We start from the raw sequence: 14,095 nt of genomic DNA, 5'->3' as shown, positions 1-14,095 counted from the left end.
TAATGGCTGCCAACCGTAAAACAAAAAATTTCTTACTAGAAACACGTCGTCTAATTTAAATTCCAGTCAAATCACTATAGTTACGAAATCGTTAATTGACCACAATAACAATCAATTGTTTATTAAGCTATAATTATAGCGATAAACAATGATTTTAAATAATTTCTTATAGGAAGATAATGTAAAAGTTACTAGAAAATGGTGGCAGGTTTAAATCTGGTGATTTTCTAGTGTAAATTCTAGAATATTCTTTTACGACGCATTTGAGAATATTCCAAACGTACAGGATCTTCTGGAATTCTTTTTTATCAATTATCCTGATAAGAAATCGCTTGACGATTGGTTCTTAAAACAATAATGCAATGTTAACCTCATAATATCCCCAGTCCACCATTTTCTCTCGCAGTTAATGCGCAATATTTCACAATTTACTACACAACCAACACGCAAATGTAACAAGCAATAAAACAAACTCACATTTCAAACATGGGTAACGCAGCCTCCAACACCTGGGCGATGAACTACCGCCTCCTGAAGGGTATCCACGACGACGCTTACAAACACATCGACCGTGCGATCACCCTCGAAGAACAAGAACAACCAAATCAAGCGATTGAAGCCTACAAAGCCGGAATACTCACAATTGATAAGGCCCTGGACGTGGTGATAGCATGCCCGGATAATCCAGATGACACCTGGAGGGATGCCTGCACAATGGTGCAGAAGATGAAACAATCCAGGGCTGAGGTTCTTCAAAGGATCAATGCAATCACATCATCTCCAGATTTTGTGCAGATGGAACCACCTCCAATGTATGATCATGTTGTTGATGGACAAGCAGAATCACACAGTCCAGAGAGATTGAGGACTTATAGTGAATTAGCAGAGGCTCTGGATAATCTGAAGATAATTACACCTCAAGGTGAGGCTGATATCCTCATCAGTTGTGATAATGTTGTGCAGTACTTCATATCACCCAATGGGAATGGTACAGTTGATCAATTGGAACCTCAGAAGATGAACATTGCTATTTTACAAGGTAAAACATAATTTTTCTGCGTTTTTTTTACATAAAATCTCTAATTTTTTGTTATTTTTTAATGTTTAGATGGATCCCAAATGTTATACTTCCTGCAGATTGGAAACTGGATCTACCCTTTAGTACCAGGTGTTTCCCCCTGTTACAGAACAGAATACAGAGCTTTTATATTCCCTGATGTGCATTCAGCTGTAGAGGGCGCTTCTGTTGGTATCGTCATACCGAAAGACGCCGATGCTTTAGTTCTTGAAATCCTCGAAGATATCTTACTCGGCGTCCACACAGATGAGAAAAAAGACAAACTTTCACGTCAAAGACGTGCTGAGCCACATCCGCAACCAGGCAGTTCGGTTGCGAGTGGACTTGTCACAGGCGCTGGGTATTTATCTCGCGGGTTGATATTTACAGCGACCAAAGTCGGCGATTTGTTGAACTACGGTACCCCGAAAGTAATCGCTAATATAACTCCTGCGCAAACATCGGAAGTACCAACAAATGTTCGGAAAACTTTACAAATCGCCGAGAAAGGCACTGGGAAAGCCGCGGAAGTTACCGGAGTAGTCGGTATGTATAAATATTAAATTTAAAAAGTTAAAATTAATAAAAATAAGAATTTTAGCGTCAAAAATTGGGGTAGCGACCAATAAACTAGGCCAATTCCTAGCGCCGCATATTGAGCGTCAGGGAACTAAATTATTAACTACTGCGTTCAATTACACCGAAGATGAAGCTTCCAATCGTGTAAATGGAGTTCTCACAGTCGCAGCTGGAGCTGTTGAGGGTTTCGGCACAGTTTACCAGGGTCTGCATCAGTCCGCCGCCATCTTGGGCTCGAATCTCAAAGATAACAGCGTGAAAATCGTCCAGCACAAGTACAATACAAATTTTAGTTATAAAAAATAAAATTAAACCTGCATGTTTACTCATATCATCTCTAAAACTAAAAAACTAAAAATTTATTTAGTTTTTCATGCTTTTTTAATGCTTTGCACTCATTTTCATCGTAAATCTCTGTAGATATGGTGAATCAGCGGGTGCCTTGGCGAATGACACGCTTGGAACCGTCGGGAATGTGATCAGCATCCGCGGCAACGCGAAAATATTCACACCCAAAGGCCTGGCGAAGAGTACAATAAAACAAACCGGCAAGGCGATGATCCGTAGCACTGCAGCGAGCGCCATCATGGCGAATGCACATGCTTCCGGTAGTAGTAATAGTGAACAGGCGGTGGAACCATCATCCGGTGGTGGGGGTACTGTGGTGAAGAAGAGTGATAGCCAAGAAAAAATGTGATTTTAAAAGTATTTGCCTATATTCTCGGAGTGTTTATACTCAAATGAAACCGAAAACGAATGATATTCGCATTGTAATTAACTCTGAATGTTTAAATTATTTCTATTATAATCAAATAAAATGAATTCGTTTTCGAAATACGTTTAATCTCGGATGATTCGTGCTCGTTTCCTATGAATATCACATTATTTCCGTACATACAATAAAAAAGAAAGCCAAACAACAAACCCTAACCTCACATTGGACACAACACACAGACGATAACGAGAAAGTGTGACTCTTACCCAATAATAATACACGGCGCATGCGCGATTATTTACAATGTTCATCATGGCAGCTGCATTTCGTGCGCGCCGGCATGATACACCGCAGGACATTACACAGCACACCGCACCATGGCGTACCGGCTGCGGTGGCGGACGCAGCGACACCACCAACGGCGGAGACGCGCGATGCATGCGGTCGCAGCCAGCGCGCCTCGCACTCCCGACGGAATCATCTAACATCCGAATCGGTGCTGCTCGAGCAGTCTTCGGGTTTCACGATTTGATAGGTTATGAAATACTCGGGGTACGCTTGCTCGCCGCGATACACTACATATTCGGGGAAGTTGAGACCGCCGGCGGATGGTCGGCCAGCTACGGAATGATGGCCGGGTGGCGCATGCGCCATCTTCATCGCGCTGAATTGCAGGAAACTTTTTCCAAGCGTTACTCGACAGAGTAATAAATGCCTAAGTAAAAACATAAAAATTTACATTTTTCAAACATTTTCGAGGTTATCTTACCTGTGACAAATGTAACATGAGCGATCTTTATGTAGTGGACATCCTGTGCCACCACCGATGCCATATACATACTGATTACTCTTCGATGAGTGCTCAGCGAAGTAAATGCCAGCGCCAAACATACCGCCAATGTACGCATGACGCTCGTCGAAGCCTTTCTGCACAATGGCGTTGATAAACGGCGAGCCATGAAACAACATTCGCTCATTCGGTTGATTATTATTCTCTTCCGCTACTTCCGAGCGTCTGTGACGATACCGCTCCCATAACTTACGATTTTGTACTTTTTGTATCTAAAATTACGCTTGTAGTAACCTAACCCCACAACAGGTGTATAACAAGTTGCCTACTTACTCTCACAATATTATACCGCATGAAAATCCCACCCGCATGTCCATTATCCCGATGCTCTCTAATACTGTTCTGCATTTCTTCCTCCACGGCAACAAACTCCTTATCATCCGCTAGTAAATCCACCAATAAAGTTCCGGGATTCAACGGAGTGGACCACATTCCGCCATAACTCGAAACCAACTTCTCCATACCTTTGATGAGTTTATGCCTAAACCCATACGCAGTAACCCCGACTTGTTTAAGATCCTCATGACCCATTTCCGCGAGAATATCAAGCGTGATCTGTTCACGCTCGAATAATTCGAGTAAATGCTCTAGTTGCATGGACGCTAAGAACGCGTTCACATTGACAATACTACCGGCTTCAGCGCCATCTGCTTTGGCACAACCTTCCGGTACAGACATGGACATACTAGCACGCGTGGGTACCGGAACAGAAAGCGTCATAGAAGCGCCTGAAGGCATAACAACTGTTTCCGTTGAGTTGACAGGCGGGACAGGGTTTTGCGCGACGCTAGGCGGGCGAGAATTAGGCGCGGAGGAAGTTGGTACCAATTGTTGCGACGCCATTGCGTCCTGCAGTAAAGATCGGACATCTTCGGCCGAGGCGAGATCAACAGGCGATTGAGATTCTTGGTTTTTGAGGAATGGATCAGCACCATGAGCCAACTAATTAATAAAAATTAATAATAATACCTTTAAAACTTGAAATAAACTTACTAATAGTGCGCATAATTGCGTGCGGCCTTTCTGTGCGGCTTCATGCAGCGGTGTGAAGCCCCACTTGTCCGTAGCGTTGACTACAGTGTTGAATTTAATCAACAAAGCAGCAATGTCCAAATGTCCATAGCTAGATGCATTGTGCAGCGGGATCAAACCGCCTTTGTCCTGCGCGTTGACATCAGCGCCATGATCCAATAAAAATTCAGCTACTTCCACATTATTATAACCAGCTAATAAAAAAATCACAATTTAGACAAAATTAAAAAAAACATAAAAACTAACCTGCTAGATGTAATGGCGTCGAATTCCTCCCCTGTGCATCTCTGCAATTAATATTCTCCGGCGTGACAAGCCTCTGCACACGTGTAAGATTCCCTTTCTTCGCTGCATCAAGCAACGCGGCATTCCCCCGCAATAAATCCGCCACATCCTGATCACCATCCCGTGTCAAATCCAATGGCGTCGCACCATCACGATTCTTCTTACTCGGATCAGCGCCATGTTTAAGCAGCAGCTTAACAATCTCATACTTCCCCTTCGCTGCAGCCTCATGCAACGGCGTAAACTTCCACAAATCAGCTACATTCACACTAGCGCCATGTTTGACCAACAATTCCGTGACTTCATAATGTCCATAACTGCATGCGTTGTGCAGTGGTACCAACCCACCTTTATCCTTCGCATGTACATCCGCACCGGATTGCAGGAGGTATTCAACCACCGATACACGATTATAACCCGAAGCGAAGTGCAATGGCGTCGAGTGTCGCCCGTCCAAATCGCGACAATTCACGATGTGTGGATATGTGCCTAACAAACGCTGGACTTGTTCCAAGTCGCCAGCCTTGGCAGCTTCGAGAAGTTGACACTCGACGTCAGCGCTACCCGCGGGTGGATCTTGCAGGATTTTTAAAACATTCTCAGACGCAACCTGCGCTGCTGTGTAACCGTGTAGACTTACTAAACTGACGTCTATGTTGTAAGACATTAAAATACGACATGATTGTACATTATCTTCCTTTGCAGCGCGGTGTAAAGCCGTTTGTCCAACACCGTCTAAAGAATTCACCTTCGCGCCGTGTCGGAGAAGTAAATCCATCAAATCATAATGACTTTGATCGCTTGCCAAGTGCAACGCGGTGAGAAACTCCTTGTTTTTCGTTGAGATTTATACCTTTACGAATCAACAACTCGAGAACCTGTTTACGTTTGGGGTACATCGATGTGATCACGCAGTGGAGGGCAGTGTCGCCGGTGTAGGGATGTTTGAAGTTGAGCGCGTCCTGGGAGAGATACTTTTTGATTTTGGTCGTGTCTGCCTGGCGGGCTGCTTCCAGCAGACAGTGTCCTTTATATTCATCTTTAAATATTATTTTAAATCAATAAAATTTAAATTAAATTTAAATTTAAGTTGAATATAGTTACATGTGAGTCTTTCTTGTAGTTCTCGTGTTGGTGCGACATCTATTGCACTCTTTGAATGGCAGTTGAGTTGTGTGGGATCCGCGCCTTCGCTGAGGAGAAGAGAGCAGACTTCCACGCGGCTTTTTGATGCTGCTTCGTGTAGGGGAGTGAAGGCCCAGAGGTCGTTGGCGTTGACGTTCGCGCCGTGTTTGATTAACATTTCAGTCACTTCGAAGTGACCGTAAGAACAGGCGTTGTGTAATGGGACCAAACCACTAAGAAAAATAACAGAAAAACAATTTAAATAAGTTTTAAGCTAGAAATTTGTAAATATTTCGTTGTTATATTGAGTTTTTCGTTAAAACGAAGTAATAATGTATTGAATTTTGGTGCCCTATGTTGGACTTGCGGTATATCCACCGAACATAGGACTAATAGTGTATTTTCTATTAAAAAAAATTAGTTTAAAATGATATTATTGGTGATATTAGAGTAATTCATTCGCCAATCAATCATTTTTAGCATTTTTTGTGTTTTTAAATGCTATTTTTACTAAAATTTTACCAAAAACGCAAAAAAAGGCTTAAATTTTGTGGTCCTATGTTGGACTTGCGGTATATCTACCGAACATAGGACTAATAATGTATTTTCATAAAAGAAATAGTTAAAAATGATATTATTGGCAATATTTGCGCGATTAGTTTGATAATTAATGATTTTTAACATGTTTTGTGTTTTTAAATGCTATTTTTACTAATATTTTACCAAAAAAACACAAAAAAGGCTAAAATTTTGTTGTCCTATGTTGGACTTGCAGTATACACACCGAACATACGCCTACCAATGCAATTTTTAAATTTTTCTTCAATTTCCTTTCTTTTTTCAACATTTTTCGACTTTTTAAAGCTACTTAAACCCCAAAACTCTCCATTTTCTTCTCAAAAACACGCCCAAAACTATTTTTTACAAACTAAAAATCACTTACCCTTTGTCTTTAGCATGTACATCAGCTCCATGATGCAACAAAATATCCACAACCCGACTCCGATTGTACCCAGCAGCCAAATGCAGCGGTGTCGACCGCCTCCCATCATCCGCATGACAGTTGACATTCAACGGCGTCAGCAACGACAACAAACGCTCTTCGTCACCTGACCTCGCAGCGTCCAACAACTCATCCTTGTGATATTCACCGGTTAACACCGGTTTTGTAGTCATATCAGCCACTTCCGAGGGTGTTTTACCTTCGGAGTTGCGGATATTTACATCGGCGCCATGTTGTAATAACGCTAAGACAAACCAAAAACATTTTAAACCTTTTTTAAATAAATAAAAACAATAAAATTCATACCAATGCAAACATCTATCTTTCCTTTGATAGCTGCTTCATGCAATGGAGTATAATTCCAATTATCTCTTGTGTTGGGATTCGCGCCAGCTTCCAACAAGAGACGCACCACGTCCGCATGACCAAAAGAACATGCATTGTGCAGTGGATGAAGACCTCCATCATCTCTAGCTTGAATTGAAGCGCTTGTAGACAGGAGAAACTCTACAACGTCTTTTCTTCCATAACCTGCAGAATAAAATTTAAAAAAAGTAAAAAAAATGATATTTTATTAAATATTAATTAAAATTAAAGTTAATATTCACCTGCTGCAAAATGTAGTGGTGTAGATTTACGTCCAGCAGTGTCTCTGGCATTGACTGTCTGCGGAGTAATCAATTTCCTCACCCTGGCGATGTCCCCCGTCTTGCAAGCCTCGAATAATTCACGTAGAGGATCATTGGAGGCCGTCTCCATGGACGCGTTCATCAATGCCGCGCGTCTCGCCATCATCGTCACGGACTTTACCCACTGAAGCCTTTTGGCACTACTTTTCAATCACCTCCTGATATTACCTGCTCGCTGGCGGCACTGGTGCAGACTTTAGAAAGCGAAACATTGCGAGGACGATGAATATTTCGCAATCACACACGGAGTACAGAAATCTTTCGCACGTTGGATACAATTACAACTTGTTTATCAGCCTACAGCGCGCCTACGCTTTGTACTCGTCCTGCTATCAGTACTATACTAGCAAACACAACTACTGTTGGCTTGTGGTTGTGGAAGCAGTGACTATGCCTACACAACTGCATGTATTCTATATGTGTTTGTGTGTTGTGTGTGTGATCGTGTTTTGTTTTTTCTAGCTCTTGTTGCTGTTGGTTGTCGCTTGTGGACGTGCGCAGGAAAGGGGAGACCTGCTTTTACGTCATAGACGAGCAGGTAACTTACACAAGCGTAGTGCTTGAGCAAGTCGGGCCCCCGCTGCTGCTGCTGCGCGAGAGTCAACAAACTTTGTTGCCACTTTCCTGCCGTCCTAGCTTACCAATCGCTGCACGCGCTGCACCAAACTGCACTTTGCGCCTGCTGATTGGACGACGCGCGCAGACAGAACAGATGATTGCGGATCATATAGATAAACATAAAATAAAATCCAAAAAAATTAAATTTTCTCACATAAAAACATAATAAATAACTATGAAATTAATATTTACATATAAAAACATTAATTTATAGTTATTTATATTTATATAGAAGTTTCATTACCTTGTAAATATTAATTTGAATCGATTTTGATTCCATGCCACAGCTGTCAGTGTCACAAACGTCATGATGTATACAAAGTTGCCTATATCAATACGCCTTTACACGTGCTTACTTTTCTAAAAACCGGTGTTTCCTTGCCTGCCTCCGCGTGCAACTGCTGATTAATCAGTATTAGTCATCTATTTCATCATACAATTCAGCAGTAAATTACTCCACGTTACACTCGCCACCATACTGCACCTGCAAGGTACGCCATTCAAAGTTCTCGCAACTTTCAACTTCAAAAACTTCATTTTTAGATGTCCAAGCGCTCCCAGCCTGCGTGGGAGCCCCACAGCAACACGTCCACGCCAGTATTAAAACTCTTCAATAGTCTCACACGCCAAAAGGAGCCGTTTGTGCCTGAAAATGGCAAACGCGTCAATTGGTACTCATGCGGGCCGACCGTCTACGACGCCTCACATATGGGCCATGCACGATCCTACATAACCTTTGATATTCTCCGGAGAGTACTCAGCGATTACTTCCACTACGATGTTAACTACGTGATGAATATCACCGACATTGATGATAAGATCATCAAAAGAGCTAGGCAGAATTATTTATATGAGAGATACATTAAAGAAGGACATAAACTGGAGAAAATTCTTGAAGATGCGAAAATTGTATGTTGTGTTGCATAACCTAAGCATTTTAACTTTGGTTAGTATGTTAATTATATAAAATTTTAAGGTTATGGAGTTGTTTGATAAGAAAGCAGGTGTAACAACTGATCCAGACAAAAAAACTATGATGGATAACTTGCTGGTCAAGTTAACAAAGTGCATCGAAGAGTTAAAATCAGCTGTAGCAGCTGGTAAAGCACCCAGAATGCAAAAAGCTCAAGATAATTTCCTTGTAGAATGCAAAGATCCACTCGCAGATTGGTTGGACTCTCTTCATGGAGCTAGTATTACAGATAATGCAATTTTTAGCGCGTTGCCTGCATATTGGGAGAGTGAATATCACAAAGACATGGATTCTTTAAACGTAACCTAAAATTTTATAGGTTAAACTATAACATAACCTAATTTTTATCTTCCAGGTACTAAGACCCAATTTTCTAACGCGTGTGAGTGACTACATCCCGGAAATCATCGCTTATATCGAGAAAATCATCTCGAATGGCCTCGCGTATGAAGCCAATGGTTCAGTTTACTTCGATGTGAATACTTTTGATAAACGCGACAACCACCATTACGCAAAACTAGTTCCAGAAGCATATGGAGATGCTGCATGTCTTGCTGAGGGTGAAGGAGATCTTACATCAGCGGAATGCACAAAAGAAAAACGCGCAGCCACGGATTTCGCGTTGTGGAAGAAGAGCAAAGCCGGCGAACCAGCGTGGTCATCACCATGGGGCATGGGTCGACCTGGTTGGCACATTGAATGCTCAGCGATGGCTTCCGCCATTTGCGGATCCACCCTGGACATACATACTGGTGGCGTGGATCTGAAATTCCCTCATCATGATAATGAAATCGCTCAATCCGAAGCATACTTTGATTCACGTGAATGGGTCAAATATTTCTTACATTCTGGGCATTTAACCATCGCCGGGTGTAAAATGTCCAAGAGTTTGAAGAATTTCGTCAGTATACAAGATGCTCTTGCGAAGCATTCCGCCAGACAACTCAGGTTTGCGTTTTTATTGCATTCGTGGCGTGATACATTGGATTATAGCAATAATACGATGGAAATCGCGCTGGCTTATGAGAAAATGTTCAATGAGTTCTTTTTGAATGTCAAGGATGTCACCAGGTGTATATCAGGCAGTACAGAGAATAAAACATTCGCGAAATGTGATGTGGATGAGTTAATGTTGCATAAAAAGTTTGAACAGACAAAGGATATGGTTCATGAGACATTGTGTGACAATATTGATACAAGAGGAGCGTTGGAGACGCTCAGGGATTTGATTACAGCTGGGAATTTGTATCTGAGGGATAGGAATGATGAGAAAAAGGCGAATGCGGTGTTGTTGTATGATATCGCCGCGTATATTACTAGTATTTTGAGGATATTTGGGATTAATGTTGTGGAGAAAGGAATTGGATTTCAGATTACATCAGGAGTAGCTGGATCAGGAGATGTAAGTATTTTTTTAAAATAATTTTTGGTTAAAAATTATTTTTTATGATTTTTTTAAGGCTGAGAGTACAATAATGCCTTACCTTCAAATCCTCTCCGATTTCCGTGGTGTTGTACGCACGCATGCGCGTGAATTGAAAGCAACGGAGATTTTGAAGCAGTGCGACCTCCTCCGGGATGACATCCTTCCCAACGTGGGTGTGAGGCTGGAGGATCGTGAAGGTGCACCCAGTGCAGTTAAACTCGTGGATAAGGAGACGCTGTTGAAAGAAAAAGAACTTAAGAAACAGATGGAGATTGAAAAGCAAGCTGAGAAAGAACGGAAGAAGCAAGAGCAGGCCGCGGCGCAAGCTGCTAAAGATGCGCAGAGGAAGATTCCCCCAGGTGAGATGTTCAAGGGGGAGAGTGATAAGTATTCCAAGTTTGATGATAAGGTAATTTTAGTATACCTGTTTGATTAGGAATTAAATATTGATTTTTTTTTTGGTTTTTGTTGTAGGGATTACCAACGCATGATAAGGAAGGTAAAGAAATCAGTAAAGGGCAAGTGAAGAAGCTGCAGAAGTTGCAGCAGGCTCAGGAGAAGAAGTACAATGAGTATTTGGCTACTCTTAATTGAAATTTATGCAGAAATTTAATTTATATTTGCTTATATCTACTCTTATTATTATTTAAATAAATCAGCTTAAGTAAAATTTTATTTTTGTGTGTATAACGCGGTAGAAATACAAAAACCTATTAGAATTGACAATCCCAAGAGGATAGAGAGATTGCTGGATGATTTAACCTGTGGCGCATGCGCGTTCGCCTTTTATTTCAGTGGTAAACCCACAAAAAGTGGTGGGGGTACAGTTGTGCTACCTCAGTACCTTCTCCTAATTATTACTGGTGTAGTCTCTCCTCAATGGAGTGACTACCAGATGATAAAATTCTATTTTAAAATAAAAAATACCGGTTTTTTGTTTAATAAATACCGAAACACCGGTATTGGAATCAAAATTCCTTTCCCTAGTACCCATTGAGATACAAAGTGTCTTTATAAATAAAAATATAATTATAATACAAATTTTGAATGAATTTTAATGAATTTCGCACGATGTTACACCACTACGATGAGTTTAGCATAGTTTGCGTAACGACCTCGGACGTAATAGTAACAGTAGCAGTTGTGGATGCAATAACGGCGTTTAAAACACCCGAAAACGAAGTGAATTGTTGCGAAAAAGTGAATAATCCGTTCCGCGCCTTGACCACAACTAATTAATTAACTAATAAATTATTCCAAGCGCGTTTTAAGGCGAACAATTAATTAAAAACATAAACAAAATGAGTATAACTACAGTTTATGGAATGTTTTAAATTTTCAATGTTTTTTCATTGATTTACACTCGTTATTTTCTAAAAACATATTTAATTATTAATAATATAATAAATTTATACCTAAGCAGGTGTAATTAATGTTTGACGTTGATTTTGGCGTTTTTGGGACGTAATTTCCGATGAGTATCGCGATGAATAGCGCAAAACTGCGTCGCAGGCGGAATTTAAATTTCCATGAAACGCATGAAAGTGCTGGCAAACTTTCAGCGTGATCATGGTGCGTTTTCAGACGCGTTTCGTTTAACTCTATGCGAGTATGTATAAACGCAACGCGGATGGCGAGATTTTTCGCGGTATAAATAGCATTTGCGTCCGCACATGGCCTTTGCTTACGCTCGCAAACACGCGTACGCTCAAAACGGACACAAATGTAATGATAAACACTTTGGAGAGGGTCCAAAAACATCAGGTACAGCTTGAAATACTTTAGACACAAGAGGGAAGACAAAGAAATACGGTAGAACAAAAGGAAATTACTTATTTTGATATTATTAATGATTTTTCGCAATCAAATTGTGACAGATTTGTTAAAAATGTCAGTTTATTAAAAATGAAACCCTTGACTTCACAAGTTTAATACCTATTCTTATAGAAAATTTGACGTAAATTAAGAATATTCAATCCGCTTGTTCCTATCTCTTTTAGTTTACGAGATATTCGCATTTGAAAAAAATGGGCAAAAATTGCAAAATGTCACTTTTTAGCACTTTTAGTCGCGTTTTTCGACCTTTTACTGTCGGAAATATAATTATTTTATATTTTTATCTGATAGAGAATTTTCCAATCTATCATAATCAGCAATTCGTTGGTAGCTATCACTTTTAGTTTAAGAGATATGAATTATCAAAAATCGTCGAAAAAAAGTATCAAGCACCCCCCCTTGGCAATTTTTTTCTTAAGAATGAAAATTTCATCTCTCAGATTTCCGTTTTAACTATCGTATCTGATAGAGAATAGTCCGTAGATTAAGACGCTGCGATCAGATCTTAATTATCTCTTTTAGTTTACGAGATATTCGCGATTGAAAAAAAAGGGCAAAAATAGAAAAATGTCACTTTTTAGCACTTTTAGTCGCGTTTTTCGACCATTTACTGTTGGAAATATAATTATTTTATATTTTTATCTGATAGAGAATCTTCCAATCTTTCATAATCAACAATTTGTTGGTCGCTACCTCCTTTAGTTTAAGAGATATGAATTTTTGAAAATCGTCGAAAAAAAGTATCAAGCACCCCTTGGCAATTTTTTCTTAAGAATGAAAATTTCATCTCTCAGATTTCCGTTTTAACTATCGTATCTGATAGAGAATAGTCCGTAGATTAAGACGCTGCGATCAGATCTTAATTATCTCTTTTAGTTTACGAGATATTCGCATTTGAAAAAAATGGGCAAAAATTGCAAAATGTCACTTTTTAGCACTTTTAGTCGCGTTTTTCGACCTTTTACTGTAGGAAATATAATTATTTTATATTTTTATCTGATAGAGAATCTTCCAATCTTTCATAATCAGTAATTCGTTGGTTGATATCTCTTTTAGTTTAAGAGATATGAATTTTTAAAAATCGTCGAAAAAAAGTATCAAGCACCCCCCCTTGGCAATTTTTTCTTAAGAATGAAAATTTCATCTCTCAGATTTCCGTTTTAACTATCCTATCTGATAGAGAATAGTCCGTAGATTAAGACGCTGCGATCAGATCTTAATTATCTCTTTTAGTTTACGAGATATTCGCATTTGAAAAAATGGGCAAAAATTGCAAAATGTCACTTTTTAGCACTTTTAGTCGCGTTTTTCGACCTTTTACTGTAGGAAACATTATTATTTTATATTTTTATCTGATAAAGAATTTTCCAATCTTTCATAATCAACAATTCGTTGGTAGCTATCTCTTTTAGTTTAAGAGATATTAAATTTTGAAAATCGTCGAAAAAAGTATCAAGCACCCCCCCCTTGGAAATTTTTTCTTAAGAATGAAAATTTCATCTCTCAGATTTCCTTTTTATCTATCCTATCTGATAGAGAATAGTCCGTAGATTAAGACGCTGCGATCAGATCTTATTTATCTCTTTTAGTTTACGAGATATTCGCATTGAAAAAAATGGGCAAAATTTGCAAAATGTCACTTTTAGCACTTTTAGTCGCGTTTTTCGACCTTTTACTGTTGAAAATATAATTATTTTATATTTTTATCTGATAGAGAATCTTCCAATCTTTCATAATCAACAATTCGTTGGTCGCTATCTCCTTTAGTTTAAGAGATATTAATTTTTGAAAATCGTCGAAAAAAAGTATCAAGCACCCCCCCTTGGCAATTTTTTCTTAAGAATGAAAATTTCATCTCTCAGATTTCCGTTTTAACTATCCTATCTGATAGAGAATAGTCCGTAGAT

At 39.6% G+C, this 14,095-nt stretch overlaps 3 protein-coding genes across 3 annotated transcripts; 2 read left to right on the top strand and 1 right to left on the bottom strand.

Moving 5' to 3' along the window:
• The first annotated feature begins 258 nt into the window (after positions 1-258).
• On the top strand, positions 259-2,471 carry spartin. Its single transcript, XM_065313759.1, has 4 exons — positions 259-1,039; positions 1,109-1,603; positions 1,659-1,911; positions 2,057-2,471. Exons 1-4 carry the CDS (start codon positions 487-489, stop codon positions 2,331-2,333), a joined length of 1,578 nt encoding a protein of 525 aa, XP_065169831.1. The 5' UTR covers positions 259-486; the 3' UTR covers positions 2,334-2,471.
• LOC135800501 (poly [ADP-ribose] polymerase tankyrase-like) lies at positions 2,459-8,333 on the bottom strand. Its single transcript, XM_065313756.1, is given in 11 exon segments — positions 2,459-3,066; positions 3,121-3,413; positions 3,475-4,143; positions 4,195-4,427; positions 4,480-5,357; positions 5,359-5,557; positions 5,623-5,876; positions 6,587-6,890; positions 6,953-7,177; positions 7,255-8,017; positions 8,198-8,333. Coding segments are annotated over 10 exon segments (3,480 nt in total). The 5' UTR covers positions 7,442-8,017; positions 8,198-8,333; the 3' UTR covers positions 2,459-2,828.
• Positions 8,302-11,022, top strand: CysRS (cysteine--tRNA ligase, cytoplasmic). Its single transcript, XM_065313757.1, has 6 exons — positions 8,302-8,444; positions 8,497-8,862; positions 8,930-9,226; positions 9,282-10,328; positions 10,387-10,761; positions 10,827-11,022. Exons 2-6 carry the CDS (start codon positions 8,497-8,499, stop codon positions 10,944-10,946), a joined length of 2,205 nt encoding a protein of 734 aa, XP_065169829.1. The 5' UTR covers positions 8,302-8,444; the 3' UTR covers positions 10,947-11,022.
• The last annotated feature ends 3,073 nt before the right edge of the window (positions 11,023-14,095 follow it).

Source organism: Atheta coriaria, unplaced genomic scaffold, assembly GCF_025399875.1.
Source record: "Atheta coriaria isolate IRGN ID8LTWV9N9 unplaced genomic scaffold, Caltech_Dcor_3.1 hic_scaffold_10_pilon, whole genome shotgun sequence".
Taxonomy (NCBI): Eukaryota; Metazoa; Arthropoda; class Insecta; order Coleoptera; family Staphylinidae; genus Dalotia; species Dalotia coriaria.
The sequence above is the reverse complement of the archived record's forward strand: the minus strand, read 5'-3'. Positions and strand labels throughout refer to the sequence as shown.

Coding starts and splice junctions, on each gene's coding strand:
- spartin (XM_065313759.1), top strand. CDS start 487: ATGGGTAACGCAGCCTCCAACACCTGGGCGATGAACTACCGCCTCCTG. Junction 1,040..1,108: donor GAACATTGCTATTTTACAAG/GTAAAACATAAT, acceptor TTTAATGTTTAG/ATGGATCCCAAATGTTATAC. Junction 1,912..2,056: donor GTGAAAATCGTCCAGCACAA/GTACAATACAAA, acceptor AAATCTCTGTAG/ATATGGTGAATCAGCGGGTG.
- CysRS (XM_065313757.1), top strand. CDS start 8,497: ATGTCCAAGCGCTCCCAGCCTGCGTGGGAGCCCCACAGCAACACGTCC. Junction 10,329..10,386: donor GAGTAGCTGGATCAGGAGAT/GTAAGTATTTTT, acceptor GATTTTTTTAAG/GCTGAGAGTACAATAATGCC. Junction 10,762..10,826: donor ATTCCAAGTTTGATGATAAG/GTAATTTTAGTA, acceptor TTTTTGTTGTAG/GGATTACCAACGCATGATAA.